At 38.1% G+C, this 22932-nt stretch overlaps 1 protein-coding gene across 3 annotated transcripts in view; it reads right to left on the bottom strand.

Moving 5' to 3' along the window:
* The window catches only part of LOC146459185 (VWFA and cache domain-containing protein 1-like), a 36271-nt gene extending 13818 nt beyond the window's left edge, over positions 1 to 22453 (bottom strand). Inside the window, exons 1-6 of one of the 3 annotated variants that reach the window (XM_085089932.1) lie at positions 22240 to 22453; positions 16475 to 17071; positions 15359 to 15521; positions 4616 to 4917; positions 3657 to 3795; positions 2462 to 2738 (exon numbers count right to left, since the gene is read on the bottom strand). In XM_085089932.1, coding sequence (XP_084946058.1) covers positions 2462 to 2738; positions 3657 to 3795; positions 4616 to 4917; positions 15359 to 15521; positions 16475 to 17071; positions 22240 to 22413 — 1652 coding nt within the window. In that variant the 5' untranslated portion in view covers positions 22414 to 22453. Of the gene's footprint in view, positions 1 to 2461; positions 2739 to 3656; positions 3796 to 4615; positions 4918 to 15358; positions 15522 to 16474; positions 17072 to 19922; positions 20162 to 21534; positions 21752 to 22239 lie in introns of those variants that run through there. The other 2 variants (XM_085089934.1, XM_085089933.1) reach the window with 2 other exon arrangements.
* Positions 22454 to 22932: the final 479 nt, after the last annotated feature.

The raw sequence follows: 22932 nt of genomic DNA, 5'->3' as shown, positions 1-22932 counted from the left end.
CTACTTCTGTTCCTTGGAGAGCTTTTCGAAGTGGGTCAAGGAATGTAAGAATCTAATCGAAGACCAAGACGAGCAAGAAGATAGCAAACTGACGGAGAATGGGCTACTTTTTTGTCGCTGTTTCCTTGGGAGGCCTAAAAAATTCTCAGGGGACGTTTTGGACACACTGATTCCATTGGAAGCTTTTAAAAGAATATTTTTTTGCGTCCAAAAAGAATATTCGTATTGAGTCCAAAAATTGACTTTTTTCCAAGGGGTAGGTTCAGGGGTTTTTGGTCAAAAATAAGCCAACTTTGAAGTTTAAACATTTCTGTGAAGTTGGAACTTTGTGATATGAAAAAGCTTTTTTTTGTCTCCATCTTTAGGTCAAAGGGATTTTTTTATGTTTGTGTTATGTGTACACCATTCTTCTCGTTATAAGGCATTTTTGTTAAAACACATAGGGGCGAGTCCCAGTACTCAAAACTGGCATCCTACTGTGGTTTCTATTCTAGGCACCTGTTAACCCTTTCTAGACCGAGAGGGGGAGGGGGATTCTGCCCGCTTTGACTTTGAACCTTTATAACCTTTTTAACTTTTAATATGCAAGCAAACACCACCAAACTCAGTAACTATTTTTGAAACTTGCCTGTTAACAAATTATTACGGTCAGTGAATGACCTTGACATTTGACGTTGCCATGGTAACCAAATTTTCACCATTTTTACAAAATTCTAGCTCTGCAATTGCTTGGAAGGATTTTTTTTCAGAGGAGCATAGTAATTACGTTTACATCATTCCACTAAACATAAAAAAACAAGACTTTTCGAAAAAAAGTAAAATCTTCCTGCCCGTGATATTCTGAAAACTGTCATTTCCTTACCTAAATTGAGACCAATTTCTTTTGAAAAAAGATCAGAAATTAAAAAGAAGCCACGACATTGAGGCAAAGCTTGCGTCTCCCTCCGTGAATACTTATTATGGATGTCAACTCAAAGTTCTCTTTCACAGGGCAAAGATATCAACTAACACAGTAATTGTCATTTCCTTACAATTTTTACAGAAAACACAGTTACCTTTCCCTCGTTGTGAAGCCATTCGTTTGTGACAAATGCTCAATTTCTTTGCATGGCCTTTAGTTGTGTATGTCCGGCTTTCAGCACCTACTATGGTGAATTTATATGATTTAAATCCAGCACGGTGGAGGGATTTGTACTTGTGAGTTATTTTTGGTTGAAAATTGAACACCTAGAGTGCTTTGCAATGCGAGAGGATTGCACTAATGACAATTAAGTCTTATGTGTCAACGAATGTAGTATTAATAGGCAAGAACAAGTCTTACATTCATAGGTAGGTTCGAGTAGTTGAGTGCTTAATAAGGTAAAGATACACGAATGTAAAGTTCTTTGAATTTAAAATAAAATTGTCATTTCCTTACCTTTAAAAACAAGAAAAAAAATTGTCAAAAATTTGTAAAACGTTCGAAAATGCTTATTTCTTAGCTGGCACTTTCATTTCTCCTAATCTTTCTAGAAAACAAGCGGGACTTGTTTATCATCCAATCTGCGGTTCATTTTGAAAAGAAAACGATATTCTAGAAACTGTCATTTCCTTACCTATTGAACATTTGGTCTCAAAACTTTCATTACTTCTATAATACTTGTGCCATTTACATGATAACCTCACGAAATGTAGCATACATTGATAGCTATTATGTCACAAAAGACCAGGCGTTATCATCTATTTTTAGTCCTTCTAGAGACATTTAACTCAAAAATGGCAATTCCGTCTTGAGGTTGACTTTGAAATCTGTACTAGACATTATACTTGCACTAGATTTTTTTTTCGTCAAAAGGTCGCTTTTCTGAAACATGGATGATAACGTGGGGAATACAAATGAAGCTGTGGGGAATGACTTTATCATCTGTTAGGCAAATTTGCAAATTTCTAGCAATTTTTCTTCCTAGATTCCCCAATTTTCGTCATTTCCTTACCTTTTGGAAACTTCAATACGCCATTTCTCGGTGGCAGTTAAGGCAACATTACTGTTCTTTTAGCACAGATAACACCGGCACAAGAAGTTTGCTTTGTAAAAAAATTAAGGGTTTCCCATGTAAAATGCACATTTTACAAGCGATTTTATGATTATCATGAGAAAGGTAAGGACATGACTTTTCAGGAACATTATAATGATAATGATAATGATAATGATAATGATAATGATAATGATAATGATAATGATAATGATAATGATAATGATAATGATAATGATAATGATAATGATAATGATAATGATAATGATAATGATAATGATAATGATAATGATAATGATAATAATAATAATAATAAATTATTCCTTACTGTCACACTTTAGCGAGCGACAATTCACCTTATAACCGATTATTTTCCTAATTATTACCATAGTAACTTATACTAGATATTTTACTGCAATTTTCAATCGTTTTAGCAAGTAAATGCTTACTTCGTCATGGACTCAAACACCTCCTTGAACTCAAAATCGGGTTCCAGGGTCCTTATGTCCATAAAAATAGGGTCTGCCTTCGCATGAGCTGGGGTTGGTAGGAGAGGGTGTATTAAGGTCCTTCCTGATCCGCTTATCATGAAAGCGTACGTTGTCTGCCCTTGATTGAAGAACGTAATGTCAGACAGAAGATCATCAATGTTGATGTCAGTGCCTGCTACGCCAATGAATTTGTTTTTGCTGTCATAACATGGAAGAGTGATTGACATGAGAAGCCCTGAAAGACGAAGGAGAAGAAACGTTCTACCTTACCTTACTTACAACATTTTTGTAATAATAGCTACGCCTACTTTGAACTGATCATGGTGGCCATTTGTCATATGCATGGGACTCAAAATCAAACGTTCAGTTAATTTAAAGTTAAGCGTACTGAAGGATCGATGATGTTTTTACTCTTATGATTAAACAATAAGTAAAGGTTTAAAGGAAGAATGTTAAGGCAATACTTGGTCGTTAAATGTACCGTTATACGATAAAATGTAAGGTGGACGGCGGCTCAAGTGATTACACTACACCATCATTCTTTTTCATTTAGGTTGATATCAATGATTTTAGGCCTAAGACTAATTAAATAGTTCCCTTTGATAGCCAATAATATCTTGCCTTCGTTGCACCAATCAGGTCAACAATCAGAGACATTTGTACCATCTACTGACGTTCCACAATTCACTTGACTCTGAAGATGACTTCAGCTCAGGTTGTTCAACTTCAGTCAATGTTAACTCAAACAGTCCTTCTCAGGACTACAATCACCCGGATGATCATAACTTACGAACTTATGAAAGTGTTGCATCACGAAATCATTATCACATAGAGAAATATAAGTCTCGAAAGTAATTCGCGTTTGTTTTGTTTTTTTTCCACAACGCTCTGTGATTGGTCAGCGAAATTCGCTCCAGAACGCTTTGTGATTGGTCAGCGAAATTCGCGCCACTTCCTCAATCACTGAGAAGCAAAACTTTAACCAATCGCGGTAGGCTCCCAATCGTTTTCCCGTGCTTTGCACCGGTAACATGTTTTTTGCTTCGAGTTCCGATTGGTTCCTTTGTTTGTGTTTCATGTGATTGGCCAGCGTTATTTCTTTGGCTTCGGTTTTACTACAGTCAATTGAAAACCACTCTAACTTCATACATACCTGTTCCAAATGCATCAACGTACGGAACAGAGACCACTGGTTGATCAAGACGCACAGATGGTAGAAAATTGTAGTACGTTGCCATTTTACTTCTCAGCGTGTTTACGTCTTCTGAAGTTACGTGCGTATATTTTCCTGGCTAAAGAAAAGCAAAAAAAAAATATTATGATGAAATGCAAACGACCGCATCATTATATCTAAGGAAAGCGAAAGATGTGGTCAAGGATCGATTCCCGGACTTGGCGTCCGTACGTGGTTTGATGTTTTTCCCAGGTACTCGCCGGTTTTTCCCTCGTTAAAAAAACAAACCAACAACATTTCCAACTCGATCTGGAGAATATCCCTAATTAGTGCTCTGCCGTTAAATACATTGACAGTTAAAAAACTATTTATTCAGTTGTTTCTTCCTTTTTGAGCGCATACGAGATGTTTCCTTGTATGATCTACTGCTGCGATGCAAAGCCCCAGATTATTAGACCGCAGATCTAAAGAAAAAAATTATTCACTTGACTGTAGCACATAACAGTCACCTAAAAGCGTATTATCCTACGACCCGGTGCCCCACCTTTTTTTTCAGTATATACAAGATAAACTCCCAAAATCCCCGTATGAGGGCCATTAGTTGACGTTCGCTTATTTCTGTTCTTCTGTTGTCACCGGATTCGGAGAAGGCCGTACGTTTTAATTTAGATGTAATGCGATTGTCGCATTATTTATTTACCTAAATTTTGACACCAATCTATTAACGTTCAAAGCATATAGCGTGTAATAATGCACTTATTCACTTGACTTGGATCAGTTGTACTGACTAGGAACTCGAGCTTAATATTCTCTTGTAGCACCCTCTCTCTCACAAATAACTAGATAATTATATTCCATTGATCTTCCCAAAATTATTCTGGGTGACGATGTATCAATGGGAGGGCTTTGTGGATAAGTGAAAACACAATATACTTTACCGTAATATCCCCAAGACTTTTATCCGGTGGAAAGCCATATTTTTCTGTGTTCTGAATGGCAATATCTTCTAGGATTTCCGTGTTAACTGTGCCGATTCCATACGTGAAAATTATGACCGAGTTGTTGAGTTCTAAATTACAGTCTCTTATGGTCTCGAAGATCAATGACACATTTCCGTCCGATGGCTCGCCACCTGTCAGAAATAAAATCACCCTTTTCTTGTTTTTGTCATGTTCTTCTGAAGCGGAGGCTTTTAGCAGTGCACATGCCTTTTCAAATCCCTTTTGATAGATGGAGTTACCTGACAAGAATAAAAGGAACGTAACGCATGTTAAAGGTGTGTTTATACAGAGGCACCCAACAGATCGTTTCGTTAAATTATCTGTTCGGAAGGCCGTTTATCCCCTATAATTTTCTAAAGGGAATTTTCACCTCGAACGTTCGTGATATGGGAAATTTAAGGCCTTGTGTTTTCGGATTGATAAAAATGTGGTTTCAGGTACCGAAGAAAGGTCAGCTAGGATTTTCGGAAAGGAAATAAGACCTAAGGTTTGATAAAGTTTTTGGGAATTGGACAATATGCCCTAGAAATTTCGAAGACTCAAGTTCCCCTAGAATGACCGAACAGATAAAAATATCATAGCGCGGCCTGAAATGAACCTACAGAGCTTTAAAAGCACTCCACATAGCCTAAAATGGTGTTTCAAAGGATTTGAGAAAAAACTGTCGTTGGGTGCCCCTGTTTATAGTAAACGAAACCCGTAAAATAAAAGAATGGTTACCCGAACGCAGTTTTGAAGTATCCAGAAGAGAGTATCACCTTAGAATCCAGCAACAACTTCAAGTGAAATTTAATTCCTTCCTGTGCGGTCCTACCATTGCCTGATTTCATACCGTGGGGGTCTGGGTACGAGTCTGTGTATTATGGGTTATGGGACTCAACACCCACATAGCCGGAAAGAGCACACCGCACTTTACAACATTTCCAAGTTTGGTGTTAATCAAGCTAATATTAGGAAAGATACAGCCATTCAAAAACTCCAAATTTTACTAAGAAATGTATGGAACGCCGGACGCGTGTCCGGCGTTCCATACATTTCTTAGTAAATTTTTAAGTTTTTGAATGGCTGTATCTCGCCTAATATCAGCTTGATTGACACCAAACTTGAGGATGTTGTAAAGTTCGATGTGCTCTTTCCGGCTATGTGGGTGTTGAGTCCCATAACCCATAATACACAGACTCGTACCCAGACCCCCACGGTATGAAATCAGGCAATGGTTATCCGCCATCTTGAGCTGAGCAGCCGCGTTTCTCGGAATTCTGACCGGAAGTGTGTTTCCCGCTCCACTGGACCGGAAGCGCGTTTCCGAACGTCTCAGTTGCGCTGCTGGGTTTTAATTTTTATTTAATAACCAACTGGCAAAAGAAACGAGTGTTAAATCCCTCATTCTCGGAACTACAACATTAACCACGCGATCGTGAGAGCCAAAGAAATGAAGCCAAGGCTTTCCACTATGAAAGTTGCTGTAATGATTTTGAAGTTCAATCCCGAGTGTCGATTCCTATTTTTAACAAAATTCATCAGCCTCCCTGTAAAATAGGCCTTATCACGGTTTTCGACGCCATTTTGACGAATAGGCAAACAGGCTTGAAATAATAATAATAATAATAATAATAATAATAATAATAATAATAATAATAATAATAATAATCAATCTATATAGCGCTTTTTATATAACATTCAAAAGCGCTTACGATATAAAAACGAAAAATTTAGTCAAAATCAATAAAATATAAAATTTAAGAATAATCAATCAAACAAAAAGTAAGAAATAAAATAAACAAAGTAAAGAATAATCAGATGTCATATGCTTTTTTAAACAAAAATGTCTTCAAGTGTTTCTTGAAAGTGTTTAAGTTCTTGGCAGTCCTAATTGCCAGAGGAAGCTTATTCCACTTGGATGGACCAGCAAGAGCGAATGCTCGATCACCAAAAGTCTTACATTTGGTTCGAGGCACCTCTAACAAAGTGAGGTCATTAGATCTCAAAGAGCTTCTGATTGATGCCTTTTCCCTGATGAGATCACAGATATAACGTGGAGCGATACCATTTAACGCTTTGAAAACAAGTAGTAATATTTTGAATTCGATCCGAAACTCTACGGGTAACCAGTGAAGATCTTTTAGATAAGGTGAAATGTGACTAAATTTGGGTACTAGACAGACGACTCTAGCTGCAGCATTGAGGACTTTTTGGAGCCGATCCAGTTGATATTTTGGAAGTCCAGAAAGGAGAGAGTTGCAATAATCCAAGTGAGATGTCACAAAAGCATGAATTAATATTTTGGTGGCCTCAGTGGAAAGAAATTTTCTTATTTGTCTAATGTTGTAAAGACCCTTAAAGGTCTTGTTACAAATGTGTCCAATGTGAATGTCCATCGCCATGTGCTCATCAAACCAAGATCCCAGGTTTCTAGTAATCTTTACAGGTTCAATGATGGAGTCCCCAACCATTATAGAATTGATGTTTATTTTGGACAGCTGACCACGAGAGCCGATAATCAGAAATTCAGTTTTAGAGTCATTTATCATAAGACGATAAGAGACCATCCAGGCACGAATATCAGCGACACACTTTTCAATCGTACTAACTGCATTATCCTGAGCCAGCTGTGATTCCGGTTTAAAAGAAAAATAAATCTGGGTATCGTCTGCAAAGGCATGTGCAGATGGAAAGTGCTTTCTTATGACTTCAAACAATTTAGATCCATAGAGAAGAAAAAGGACTGGGCCCAGACAGCTTCCCTGAGGTATTCCACGAGACAAGTTGAATTCATCAGAGAGATTGTTCTATATAACAATGCATTGCTTCCTTTCCGATAAGTAAGACTGAAACCATAGAAGAGCAGTGTCCGTTACACCAAAGTCGCGTTCCAAAGTATTCAACAGTAAAGAGTGGTCAACTGTATCAAATGCTGCACTAAGGTCCAAGAGAACCAAAAGAGTAACTTCTTGCTTATCCATATTAAGCAAAATGTCATTCTGGACTTTAAGAAGGGCAGTCTCAGTGGACGAAAAACGACGATAGGCTGACTGACAATCCGGTAGTAAATAACAGCGTTTGTATGGAAATCCGATGTGAAATAATTTTCATACAACATCGCTTCTGAAATATTCATGAATTGAAAACTTTTGGTACTAGGAAAAGGATTTTAGTAAAAAAAAAACTGGAGGGATGTAAGCTGTGCCAGAAAGCGTCCAGTCGTGAACATACATTTCCCTGTATTTTTTCCCACGAACTATGGCTTAGTAGCTGTTCACGGCTGGTTTGCTGTAGAGATAAATGTATGGATGTACGGCGGGATTGAAGAACCTCAAAATCATTACAGAAACGTTCATAATAGGAAGCCTAGGCTTCATTTCTTTTGCTCTCAAGATCGCGTGGTTGTAATTCCCAGAAGGAGTAATATAACACTTGCTTCTTTGTAGTTGGTAATTAAATAAGAACCTAGCAGCGCAACTGAGACGTTCGGAAACGCGCTTCCGGTCCAGTGGAGCGGGAAACACACTTCCGGTCAGTATTCCAAGAAACGCGGTTGCTCAGCTCAAAATGGCGGATAACCATGGTAGGACCACAGGAAGGAATTAAATTTCACTTGAGGTATAAATTAATGTATTTTTATGTTATTTTATTTTTTTTGTACTTACACTTGGAAGTTTTGGGGGTCTTAAAGTCTTAGGGTCTTCGTTTTAGAGGTCTTCGTTTTGAGACGCCCAGAAAAACTGCTGCAAGCCTCCTTAAAGAGCAAAGGACTTTTAAGTTGCATTTTAAAAAATGCAGTCTTGGCGCATACCTCTACTTATTGAAAAGATCGCGTTTGACTATTTCCAATTCTAACAGCTAGAACACGTAGAATTCGAGTATAAACTTTTGATAATTTTATAAACGTTTTCTCCGACACTGATTTGTAACAACTTGTACAGACGTCCATCGTGCCAGACAGAATCAAACGCCTTTCTAAAGTCTACAAACATGCGTATACTTTTGTTTGGTGAGATTTGACATATTTTAAAATCTATTAGTGTTTGTAGCCGGTAAAGACAAGGTCTGTTGTTCGATTTTGTTGCTAAAAAGCCAATTTGAGATTAATGAAGAATGTTATGCGACTGAATGTGTTTGAGGAGTCTTTGATTGAGAATTGAGCAAAAAAATTTACCAAGATAACAAGAAATACAGATTCCACGATAATTTGAGGGGTCAGTTTTAGATCTAGTTTTAAAAATGGGTGCAATAAGTCCATCGCACAAATTTTGAGACAATGTGCCTGAGGTAAGGGCCTTGTTAAGAGCGGCGGCTTGTAAGAATCGAGAACTGCATTTCAGCGACCACTTGGTCGGATTTCTGATATTTAGTCTGAAGATACCCTTGGATTAACTATTTTCAAAAATGTCATTTTAAAGTGCCAAGGTATTTTATTTTTAGAGAAAATTGCAGGAGTTTGAAATGCGGCCCAGGTGCGGTCAAGGGCCGATGAAAACCGCGAAAATTTAGGTCAAAGGAAGAAGCCCCGTTCACGGTGAAAAATAACCCAATGAACTTGAAACTTTACACAAACCTAGACCAACCATCCCACAAGAACATTAATACAATGAACATTCCAAACTCGCCGGCTGCTTTCTAAAGCACGCAGGTTTGTGTACGCTACTCAACACGGCCTTGAAACTAATGCTTATTTTCATTAAAATAGAAGTGTTTCTGGTATGTAATTTTCTCTAAATTAAATTTCATATCTCAAAAGACGAAGAAAACAACTTTATTTGTTCCAAGTTTCAAGCTCTGATTCAAACTCTTTTCCACTCAGGGAAGATCGAAAATGCGTGCGATACTTGCGGCTCACAATCACGTCACGAATTACGAGATCCAAAACCGATTCACAAACACTTGACATCTGGAGCCCGTGAATGTTTCCAAACATCACATATTGGGCACTAAAACTAATCAGACTGACTGAAGACAGCCATTCAATGTTTTTCGATCCCAGATTTCTTTACTATTCTGCTCCCAAAATTTTATTATATATTCCGGCATTTCGGTATGGAATCCTGCGCGAACAGGGCGTTTTAAGAAACTGTAAATAGTGAAAAGAACTGCTTGTGGGCCAAGCGACGACTACCCTGGTGATGAAGACCCTGTCCAGCTTAAAGAATGTACAAGAGATGCGAGAGCCAATCTCGCCAGCTTTTTTTTTCGCGAAAAAATAGACGTTCAAGTATTAGTGTCAGTTTTTTTTGTAACTTCCAGTGATACAGATCCTGGAACGTCGACGTTTCCTCGAAAATCTATCCATAACCACCTTCCCCACAATTAAAACTATAAAAAGCGTATATTTAGGGGAATATTAGTGAATTCCACACCGACCACCAATCCGCCCTCCCCCTCCCCTCCTCCTTGGCTATAAGTGTCAATAATATTGTGTTTCAGTTTACTTTCCTAAACAGTTTGGGTTTTCTCGTTGTTCCTACCAGTTTGTTTCCATTCCCGAGAAGATAGGAATCTTACCAGCTTTGGTCTGTCTGGCAATGGCCACGAAAACACAGATACTAACTTAAAGTGTATATGACACAAAATCTTTTATTAGCTTATTAGGAAGAGCTCTCAAAATGATGAAGAATGGCATTTATTTTATTGCGATAGCATTCTTGGTTGCCGAGTTATTCAAGATTTAGGCTTATGCAAATTAGACAACTTGTGACGTCACAAGACTGACACAAAATGAAGGGAAATCACGAAAAATGGAATATTTCTTAAGCCTTTTTCATCACAAAGTTTCATGATATGATCCACTATAACATTTCCATGGCAACACAATGAGCTCCAGGCCCTCACCATCCAAAGGATAAAATCAGAGTTTCCCCTCCCAAGAAGCGCTTTTTGCTCTTGATGTTTATTCAGTGGGTGTGAGGGAATATGGACATTACGCAGCACAAGTATAAGAAATTCAGTTTGACTGTGGAGCAATAAATAAGGCATTTGTCATTTTGGGAAGGTAGAGGTCTGGTAACGAGTACGTTGCTATGGTGACATCATAGCCACTATCACAATGTGTAGTTCTGTCAGCACATCAACCCTGCAAAATTTCAACCCTGTAGATGTAGTATTTGCGTAGATATTCCAAATTTTGTGATTTCCCTTCATTTTGTGTCAGTCTAGTGACGTCACAAGTTCTCTAATTTGCATAAACCTAAATCTTGAATAACTCGGCAACCAAGGATGCTATCGCAATAAAATAAATGCCATTCTTCGTCATTTTGAAAGCTCTTCCTAATAAGCTTATAAAAGATTTTGTGTCATATACACTTTAATACTAGCGCGAGCGGCTGAGGGCCGTATTTTGCCTATTCGTTTTCTAATTTCAGATTTAATGTTATTAATTTTTTTCACGGGGGGTAACAATTCCTATCTTCTCGGGAATTGAAAGAAACTAGCAGGAACAGCGAGCAAAAACCGAAACGGTTTAGGAAAGTGAACAATAACCACAATATCGCCGGGTGGTGGGGGGTGGGGGAGGGGGAGGGGGTAGGTCGGGTTGGTAGTCGGTGTGGAATTCACTACTTTGCCCTCAAATATACAAATTTTATATTTTTAATTGTGGAGATGGTGGTTATGGATAGATTTTTTGCCGATCCAGGATCTGCATTACTGTAAGTTAAACAAAAAACTCATACTAATACTTGAACGTCTATTTTTTCGCGAAAAAAAAAAAAGCTGGCGAGATGGGCTCTCGCATCTCTTGCACATTCTTTAAGCTGGACAGGGTCTTCATCACCAGGGTAGTCGTCGCTTGGCCCACAAGCAGTACTTTTCACTTTTTACAGTTTCTAAAAACGCCCTGTTCGCGCAGGATTCCATACCGAAATGCCTGGCCAGGATCACGTACGCGCCAGTCAGATCAGGTATTAAAGTGAGTATTGAGTTACAGTAACATTTATTGGTTTGAGCCGTCGCTGCTCAAAAGAAACAACACGGCAGGAACAAAGTTACACGTCTTTCTCCATTTTACTGATCGACTGCTTCGTTTAAAGAAGATAAAAGAGCCGTAAAGTTTGATTTGCCGTACTTTTGCCTGCGACATCGAAGGATATGCAAATTTGTCGCACATGTTTCGTAGGATAATTGACTAGAATGAATATGTATTTTTTAGAGCAGAATAGTAAAGAAATCTGAGATCGAAAAACATTGAATGGCTGTCTTCAGTCAGTCTCATTAGTTTTAGGGCCCAATATGTGCTGTTTGGAAACATTCACGGGCTCCAGATGTCAAGTGTTTGTGAATCGGTTTTTGATCTCATAATTCGTGACGTGATTGTGAGCCGCAAGTATCGCACGCATTTTCGATCTTCCCTGAGTGGAAAAGAGTTTGAATCAGAGCTTGAAACTTGGAACAAATAAAGTTGTTTTCTTCGTCTTCTGAGATATGAGATTTAATTTAGAGAAAATTATATACCAGAAACACGTTTATTTTAATGAAAATAAAGATTAGTTTCAAGGCCATTTTGAGTAACGTCACGAACCTGCATGCTTTAGAAAGCAGCCAGCGAGTTTGGGATATTTATTGTATCAATTTTCTTTTAGGATGGTTGGTCTAGGTTTGTGTAAAGTTTCAAGTTCATTGGGTTATTTTTCACCGTGAACGGGGCTTCTTATTTTCGTGGTTTTCATCGGCTCATGACCGCACCTGGGCCGCATTTCAAACTCCTGCAATTTTCTCTAAAAATAAAATATCTTGGAACTTTAAAATATGTTTTTTGAAAATAGTTAATCCAAGGGTATCTTCAGACGAAATATTATAAATTCGACCAAGTGGTCGCTGAAATGCAGTTCTCGATTCTTACAGGCAGCCGCTCTTAAGTAGCTGTAAATAAACTGGCATTAACTCATTGATCATTATTTTCATTTTTGATTCTATCTGAATATGGAGATTTATTGTTTTTTAGCTTTTTTGCTGCTGTACGTATTTTAAGTTCAGATATAAGGTAGTCTAAGGTGTTGAGATGAGTGGCATTTTCTAGTCCATGTAGCGCACTGTGAGTCGCTTCTCATCCAGAACTGAAGAGATGGTGTTTTCACTATTGATGTTTACCGGAAATCCGCTCATACAGACAGGTACTTGGATTTTTATTCACACCACGAGAAGAAACACAAATTAAGTACCAACGTTACTCTTCTGAACCTTGCTTCTAATCTCTCAAGTACCACTGCGGGTAAATCGATAAAACTGACTTACGTGGAAAATGCCCTGGTATCAAACGGCTACCCCCAATCTTTCATCTCAAACATCCTGAAGAAGAAACCACCTCCTGAAACTACTCCATCCCCAAAAAGAGTGAGTTGGGATGTTCTTTAAATGGATCGACCCTCCAAACCCATAACACGGCTTCGCAGTTTTACCATATATCAAAGGTCTAACCAAACCACTCACAAGACTACTCAGAAATAATGCAATCCGAACTACAAGCAGACCCCTCAAGGCCTTGCAGCACGAATTTATTTCCCTCAAGTCAAGACCACCTATGGGATCAACAGACAAATGTTGTTTACAAAATTCCATGTGCTGACTGTTCATGCATGGAGTTTTATTGGATAAACTGGAAGGTGCTAAAAAACAAGAGTTGGTGAACATATTAGAAAGTAACGCAAAAGCCTTTAAAAAAGGTCCCAACTTTGTAACACACGCATGCTGAATGACCACTCCATTAACTTCAACAGGCCTCACGTAATTGACAATAGAAATTTACGCGTTAGCAAAACAATGGAATCCTGGAATACGGCAATCACAATGAAGCAGACAATAATGCCAAACAATTACCCAGACAATTATTGGTGTCATTCCCGCCAAAGTTATTGTTTCTTTATTATTAGGCATTCTATTTTATTTTTAAGCAGTATTTTGCCATTATTATAACAATAGAGTTGATGTTCGCGGGCTTAAATATGTTTTTGGCCCGACTCAGGCTCATTTTAGCCCTAGCCGCAGGCGAGGACTAAAATGAGTTCTGAGAAGGGCCAAAAACATATTTATGCCCAAGAACATCAACTCTATTACTATTATAATAATTTCAAAGGGCATTCAGAAAAGGAATCAAAGACAGTACAGTAAGAGATATCTTGAACGCTGTCAGCGTCGCGTCGACGTTTATTTTACAGTTATTTCATTGTACAAAAGTATTCATTGTCGCATAAGCTTTAACCTTCGACAGAACACCGCAAAATTTGTCGAGAGCATATTTGCTTCTGAGTTTTGAAAGGGAAAATAACAGAACTTTTTAAACAGTGAAGACATGGTCGCTTACAATTGTTCAGAAATTAATTGTGCAAGTGCTAACGAACACAAACTGTTTACCTTCACCTCGCCGCCGGCCATGGAGCTACTACAGGCATTATTTCCATCATCGCCCACGAGTTTCTATAAGTCCTCTTCTCTAGCTAGCTGAGACGGCTGGGAATTTGCTTCTTCGTTAGGTGTTTCAGCCATTTTGTAGCTCAAAACAATTTTTTGCTGATGGCAGCGCTTCCAGTCAAAAAAGCAAGAAAACGGCGCGAACAGTTGAATGGTTTCCAGTTCTGATTGGCTGGCTACATTATTTTCTTGTTTCTCATTGGCTTAGAGCAGCGTGCTAAAAATATTTTAGCCCGCTAAATTCTCCATTTTAGCCCGCAAAATACGCTGCAATGCCCGATGAAATTATTATAATAAGCATTCTATTTTATTGTTAAGGGATTGTATCATTATATATTGACGTGTTACTTTATTAGGAAGAGTTTAAAAGTGTTGACGGGCCTGCACGACTCCTACAGTTCGCATTTAGATTGGCTTTAAGCCTTTATAGCTTAGCTCTTGCTAGAGTGTCTTTTAGAGATTTTCCTTTGCGATATGAAATTAAAGATATTAAAGATATTTCTCAGATATGGTTGATTCTGTATAAGGTGCCGTTTCCCCATGAGTATGTTAAAATTATTAACTTCTCCTCGAATATCGATGGTATCGAAAGCGATAAAAGTGTCTATGCCAAGCTGTTTTAGAGTTCTGAAAGTTACCATAACTTATCACGAAAGGGTTATATACGTAAATGTGAGGCTCCTTTAAACTTACTTTTACCGCCGGCTTGCTCTAACTTGTTATCCGTCGTTCTCTTTCACGTTGGATTTTACTTAATCACCTTCGCTTTTTTTATTTTCCTTTTCTCTCTCTGTCTCCTCTTTCCACGTTTGTCAACACATCCAACGAATAAATATATTAAAAATGACTTTGTATTTTGTGTTCTTTAGCATTTCTGTTGTAAACGCATCTCGCCATGCAACTTCACCTTCGCTTTTTTTATTTTCCTTTTCTCTCTCTTCCCCCTCTTTCCACGTTTGTCAACACATCCAACGAATACATATATTAAAAAAGACTTTGTATTTTGCGTTCTTTAGCATTTATGTTGTAAACGCATCTCGCCATGCAACTTCCCGCCAAACAAACACGGGCGAAGAAGCATTGCGAGATTGCGTGCGGACGGTCGGACGGACAAAAGTGACGTCATAACCAAACCAAATTTTTCCCATTCATGGGTTTCCCAAATTTTTTAGCTATGGGGCTCCGCGCGGAGCTCCGCTATTATGATCCGACTTGAGCTTCTCTGATAATTAGCAAGGAAAAATCCACTACTTTTATATAGGGCGAAACTGTTTAAGGCCTTACCATGTCCGTTCAGCTCATCGACGTATTTCTCGAGGGCTCTTTTGTTGGTGGGAACTGCTAAAGCCAGACGCTCGCCATAGCACGGACTCCCTTTAATACCTTCAGGACTCACTTCAAAATCTGCATAAGTTGAGGCTTCGTCGTTGAATGACACAACACCAATCTAAGGAAAATAAAAACGAAAAATATGTAGTTAAGGGAGTCTTAAGGTGAATTTTTAGCGAGAAAGGAGGCGTCATCTAACAAAGAAAGAACAGTAAAGCAGCACAGCACTCTAGAGTGTGACTTCAGGTCAACAGTAAAATAATCTGTTACTCATCTTAATTAAATATTGATTTCTAATAACCTTTAAATTACATATATTTTCTTAACATCACATTCAAGAATTTCATAAATGTCATGGTAGTTGTCCAACTTTTCAACTTTTAGTCATTTTTAACATTGTAAATAAAATATAACTAGGATTTTGAATTATTACTGTACTAAGTATTAGGTATTATAATTTTTCAAATTGTAGCGGTTTGCTTACAACTTTGACTAGTTTTTCAGCCATGCAGTTTTAGTTTGAAATTAATTTAGTTTGATTAGTTGATTTACAAGACTGAACGATGGACTGTCTGATTGATTATTTAGTTGATCCCTTGATTGGTTGACTGACTGACTAACTGACTGACTGACTGGCGGATCGATCGATCAATCGATTGATTCATTGATTAATTAACTGCCTTAATGACTGATTGCTTGACTGACAGATTGACTGGTCCATTAATTGATTTATTGATTGGTTGATTGATTGACTGACTGACTGACTGACTGACTGACTGACTGACTGACTGACTGTTGATTGCATGATTGACGGCTTGACTAACAGACTGATTGATTGATTGATTGATTGATTGATTGATTGATTGATTGATTGATTGATTGATTGATAAGTCAGTTGGTTACAATTACTTGGTTACCATTGCACAACAAACCTGCACATGGTAACATAATAAAAACCAAACAATAAATGCTACGTGTTCAAATGAAACCCCCAAACCAGAATGTTTATACGCTAACACCAAAACCATCACATTTGGTCCTTTTAGGTTCAACACGTAGATTAACACCTACCTGGTCGATTGGGTTTGTCGTGTTCAACACCATTTTTGCGGATTCTGTGGCGAGCTTCTTTTTATCGGCTATCATGGACGCGCTTGTGTCGATAACTAGTACCACATCCTTAGCTTCTGGTGTAGCTGTTTCCACGTAAAACGGTCTGATGCGAGGATCGTATTTATAGCAGTCTTCCCCACTGTCCTCAAACACTGGGAAATTTGTCATGACACCTTCCTCGGAACCAAAGTACTGCCACGTGATAAAAGGATACTTTTTAAGCATGTCTTTCATTTCCTTCAAAATCGCCTCACCATCTAGGTAGGTAGGATTGGGCGAAGCACTTCCAGAGACCATCAAGCAGATATTGTTCAAGTCGACTTTGGATGGATATCTTTTATCATATACTAGGGTGGATTGATCGATTCTGCAGCATTGTTTTGCCGTTGTTTGCTTGGAAGGGCTGGCATATGAGGCCTCAACAGCCTTTTTTAGACGTTTGGCCACTTCAAATCGTGGTTCCAACTTCTCGGTTAGCATCTTGCTAGCAAGCCCAGGGGTAATTGTGTTTCCTTTAAGTTCTTCCTTGTCGTACGTAAGACTATTAAAATATACCTGAAAGTTAAACAAAGAAACACAAAACCAGGCAGTTGAGTCAACATCTAGCTTCAGTGGCATCCCAACAGTCTTTTTCGTGAAATATCTAACTAAGCAATATCAATAGACTTCTTATTAAAATACGGTTTTGCATAACGGAATATGATACTTTTTGCCAAAAATAACAAAGATTCAAAGATAATAAGGCACCAGCATAGTTAATTGACAGGGGCACCCAATGGGAGTATTTTTATCTCAGATCCTTTGAAACGCTATTTTAGGCTATGTGGAGTGCCTTTAAAGCTCTGTAGATTCACTTAAAGCTCCGCTATAATATTTTTATCTGTTCGGTCATTCAAGGGGACCTTGAGTCCTTTCGAAATTACTAGGGCATTTTTGTCCATTTGCCAAAAAACTTAGGTCTTATTTCCTTTCCGAAAATCTTAGCTGACCTTTTTTCGGTACTCGAAACGACATTTTTATCAATCCGAAAACACCAGGCCTTAAATTTCCCATATCACGAAAGTTCGAGGCGAAAATTATTTTTACAAAATTGTAGGGGATTAAGGGCCTTCCGAACAGATAATTTACCGAAACGATCCGTTGGGTGCCCCTGAATTGAGGGACTGGTTATGAAACCTTGCCATGAAAACAATGGTGCTGCAATTTATGTTGGAAGCGCCGCGAACGTGCTCAATCCTTTGCTTTAAAGTTCACACTGTACACTTGGTCAGTTGCTCCAAAAACTTTCAAAATCTATTGTGTTTTGTGGGCGGTCAAGGCCAAAAATGTAAACAAAAAACATACAACAAATATGTTTGTCAGGCTTCACTGAACCATTGCCTTTGTTAACAATGTCGCCATGTGCAGAGTTTCCAAGTTTTGTCGATTGCAAAATAAGGAATCGGTTTCGATCCTTTTTATAGCTATTATGATCATAGATTAGGGGGATTACGGTTGAATTTTGTCTTAACTTATATTTAATTATCAAGGACAATATTACGGAGATGAACCAAGGAGCAGAACGTTGGTCAATGAGACCGGGGGAAATTAAGTAATCCTATCCTTCAGTAAGCATGTATACGTCGTATACACTTTCCTTTCACTTCCCTAAGCGCGAGGGAATTTTTCAAATCATGAATGGAATTTCACCGCGTGACGTGTAATGATATGTATAATATTTTTATTATTAATATTAATGTTGAACCAGGCTATGTTGAACTGGATACCCCCTGTACAAGTATACTTTTTTTAAATAAATGCATATATAGCGTCGACCTGAAAGACAGTCTAAGTTATTGATCGGTTCGCGCAAAGTTCCAAAGCTCGAAACATGATACTCATGAATCGAACCTTGTTTACTCGGTTACTCGAGCAAATAAGGCTACGTAGCCATCTTCGTGAATGGATTATCTGTTCATCCGTGCACAAGACATAGTAGATAAATTTTTCAAGGGAGAATGAAGGTGTGTATTAAGCACATTTCAGGAGCTTTGACAAGCTATGGACTACCGAAGAAGAGTAACTTAAGTTCGTCCACTCCGAGGGCATAATCGGCAAAGGTCCGTAGCTCTAGCATAATTAGATTTGGATCCAAAAGATTTGCATCAACTTGAGACGAAAACATAGCGTAAACTTTAAGTACAAACACGGCAAAAGCTCCGTTTGAACGTTCCGTGCGAGTGAAAGAAGACATATTCGCGTACTTCCTTGTACTCAGGTTTCAGAATGTGTTGACGTCACGCATAAGTAAGTCAATGGAATTGAAATGCACAATTCAAGCTCAACATTAACATTTGCAAAGTAGGAATACATACAGTGACGGAACAAAAGTTATTTACAGTCTAGTAATCTTTCATTTTTGTTTTCAACGAGTTTTGATAAAAATTATTGTACAAGTAACCATTGGAAACTAATTATGAGGTGTCAGTATTGATCACATGAAATTTAACGAAATAATCATAAAATTTGCAAACTTTACATTTGCATAGAAATGGTAAATCTTACGCTTCTAATTCTCAGTATTTGTGGTTTCTTTGTATTGAGCTATTAAAAGAAAGGGAGTCGCCTAAGGGGTATGGGATATAAAGGTGGTTAAGCTTTAATTATGTCGTTCCTTTCATGCAATCAGACATGCTAAGGCAGGACTCTGGAAACTAAAATTCAAATCTCTACAAAGCAAATTGGGTCTCAACTTCCTGTGTGATTTTAGCTCCAATAACTGGAACTGAACAAAACATTACTGTCATGTGAGAACTTATTTGTGTGACTGCAAGCAAAAGCTGCTAAACCTTAAAATACTTACTGACTCTCTTTAAAGCATTTACAATATGCTGTATCAATTTAAGGATTAACACTTCTAAAGGAAGTGTGAATAACTTTCACATATTACCGTGATTTGTATCTATCAGTTGAGTTCAGTGCAGTTTGAGACATTCTAAAATAAGATTAAAATCCTATGATAGCTTTCAATTTCTCCCGTGATCACGAAGTTCTGTGAATTAATTTACTAAGATTGATATTTCCGTACCGATCTCGCATGCAGTTTCGATTAGCTCCAGTGAAACCAAGATCGGGTTTGTTCGAAATCATGCCCATCGATCGAACTCGACAATCAAATAAAAAATAATGCACTTCAACTTGATTTATTGCTGGTTTTGCTTCCTTTTATCCATTTAGAGATTCTTGAAACACGGTAGAGTCTAAGAATCTCTGGACTGTATCAAAAGTTATTGCCAAGTACACAAAAACTGTTTTATATTCGTTCACAAGGCAGGGTGGATATAATTTTCAAGGGAACCTGAAGGTGTACATTACAGGAGATTCGACTGGCTATCCGGACTACCGAGGAAAAGCTGTGTTTTCGTACCTGAAGTTCGTCCACTCCAAGGGCATCATTGGCAAAGGTCCGTAGCGCTCGCATGATTAAACTTGGATCCAAAAGATTTGCATCAACTTGAGACGCAGAGATAGCGCAAACTGTAAGTACAAACACGGCAAAAGCTGTGCTTGAACCTTCCATGCGAGTGAAAGAAGACATATTCGCGGACAGTTCCTTGTACTCAGGTTTCAGAATGTACTGACGTCACGCATAAGTAAGTCAATGGGATTAAAAATGCACAATTCAAGCTCAACATTAACATTTGCAAAGTGGGAATACATACCATGGTAAGACCAAAATTCTACACGGTCCAGTAATCTTTCATTTTTGTTTTCGATGAGTTTTGATAAAAATTCTTGTATAAGTTACCACTGGTAACTATTAGACTTTGAGGTGTCAGGATTAATCACATAATAAAATTTGAAAATTTTATATTTGGATAGAGTTGGTAAATTTCACACTTCTAATTCTCAGTACTTTTGGTTTCTTTGTATTGAGCTATTAATGGGAAAGGTAGTCGCCTAAGGGATGTGGAATATTAGGTGGTTAGACATCAATAACTAATGTTGTTTCTTTCATGGTTTCAGTCATGCTAGAACAGGACTCTGGAAACTAAAATTCAAAGCTCTACAAAGCAAATTGTGTCTCAACTTTCTGTGTGATTTTAGCTCCAAAAATCGGAACTGAACAAAACATTACCGTCATGTGAGAACTAATTTGTTTGCCCGCAAGCAAAGGCTGCTAAACTTATAAAATACTTAACTCTCTTTACATCATTAACAATATGCTGTATCAATTCAAGATTAACACTTTTAAAGGAAGTGTGAATCGCTTTCACATATCATCGTGATTTGTATCTATCAGTTATGAGTTCAGTGCAGTTTGAGACATTTCAAAAATAGGGTTCAAATCCTATGATAGCCTTCAATTTCTCCCGTGATCACGAAGTGTTGTGAATTCATTTAGATTTAGATTTTTGTACCGATCTCGCATGCAGTTTCGCTTAGCCGGCCAGAGAAACCAAGATCGGGTTTGTTCGAAATCATGCCCATCGATCGACCTTGACATGTGCAATCACATAAATAAATAATGCACCACAATTTGATTTAATTTTTTCGCTAGTTTTGCTACTTTTTATCTATTAAAAGATTCTTGAAACACAGTAGACACTAAGAATCTCTGGACTGTATCAAAATTTGTTGCCAAGAACACAAAACCTGTTTATTTCAACATGAGACAAAAGTTTGATATTTCCGTACCGATCTCGCATGTAGTTTCGCTTAGCTCCAGTGAAACCAAGATCGGGTTTGTTCGAAATCATGCCCATCGATCGAACTCGACAATCACATAAAAAATAATTAATGCACTACAGCTTGATTTTTTCGCTGGTTTTGCAACTTTTTTTCTATTTAGAGATTCTTGAAACATTGTAGAGACTAAGAATCTCTGGACTGTATCAAAATTTATTACCAAGAACACAAAACCTGTTTATTCGTTCACAAGGCAGGGTGGATAGAATTTTCAAGGGAACCTGAAGGTGTACATTACAGAAGATTTGACTGGCTATCCGGACTACCGAGGAAAAGCTGTGTTTTCGTACCTGAAGTTCGTCCACTCCAAGAGCATCATTGGCAAAGGTCCGTAGCGCTCGCATGATTAAACTTGGATCCAAAAGATTTGCATCAACTTGAGACGCAAAGATAGCGCAAACTGTAAGTACAAACACGGCAAAAGCTGTGTTTGAACGTTCCTTGCGAGTGAAAGAAGACATATTCGCGGACTTCCTTGTACTCAGGTTTCAGAACGTGCTGACGTCACGCATAAGTAAGTCAATGGAATTGAAATGCACAATTCAAACTCAACATTAACATTTGTAAAGTAGGAATGCATCCGATGGCGAAACGAAAATTCTTTACGATCTAGTAATCTTTATAGAACGCTAAACACGATACCCACAGACCCTGTTTATTTGCTTATACACTGTACCAGGAAATAAAACATGCGCAGTGGAACCCGCCTCACGACCACTTCTTCGTTCCCCGAACGAATTGAAATTCCAGTCATTTCCTTAGTTTTACAACCTCGTTTATCCGACCACACCTTTATTACGACCACATTTTCACAGCCCGAAGGTGGTCGTATTAACGGGGTTCCACTGTTATGGAATGGAAAGTATGTTCACCTGAACACAAGACGGTCTACTGAAATTAAATTGTCAAGAGAACTTTTAGTCTGTGATGCAAAGGCAATTAAGTATTACAGGAGATCTGACAAAACTGTGGGTAGCAAAGAGAAAGTATCTTACTTGAAGCTCGTCCAATCCAAGTGCATCATTGGCAAAGCTCCGTAGCTCTCGTGCAAATCGATTTGGATCCAAAAGACCTCCGTGAACTTGACGGGACCCAAAGACAGCACAAAGTATAAGTACAAACCCAGGAAAAGCTGCGTTTAAAGAACCCGTGTGACTGAAAGAAGACATCTCTCCGGACTTTCTCGTTTCGTGTTCGAGAGTACCTACGTATCAGTATCTGATGCGCAGTTAGGCGAGACCTTCGCAACTCAGTAAAAGTACTCTGAATTATAATGAAAACAACTGGTGCAATTATCTTTTTGCAATGCAAAGTGAGATCGTGGTGAAACAAAAATTCCTTGTGGTCTATTAATGCAGTCTTTTGTTTCCGTTTTCGATAAGTTTTAGTAAAATTTCCGGACTAAGGAAACTAACTGCTCAGTGGCTGTATCATGCACCAGGACTCAGTTGTGCGATGAAATTGCGAGCTTTGTATGGACTGGATGAATATTTTATTTAATTTCATTTATTGTTATTGGAGTTATAATCATTAAGTGTGCAATATTTTAAACCTCGATATAAATACCTAATAATGCCAACAGAAACTGCACAGCTGACTTGGCTACACTTTCTTTAGTATGTATAATGGTGGTTCCAACTTCAGATTAACTTCTGAGTTTGTGGACGAAATCCTAAAGTGTAACCATT

Source organism: Pavona decussata, unplaced genomic scaffold (assembly GCF_977016875.1).
Source record: "Pavona decussata unplaced genomic scaffold, jaPavDecu1.1 SCAFFOLD_223, whole genome shotgun sequence".
NCBI lineage: Eukaryota > Metazoa > Cnidaria > Anthozoa > Scleractinia > Agariciidae > Pavona > Pavona decussata.
This window is presented reverse-complemented; position numbering and strand designations above follow the sequence as displayed.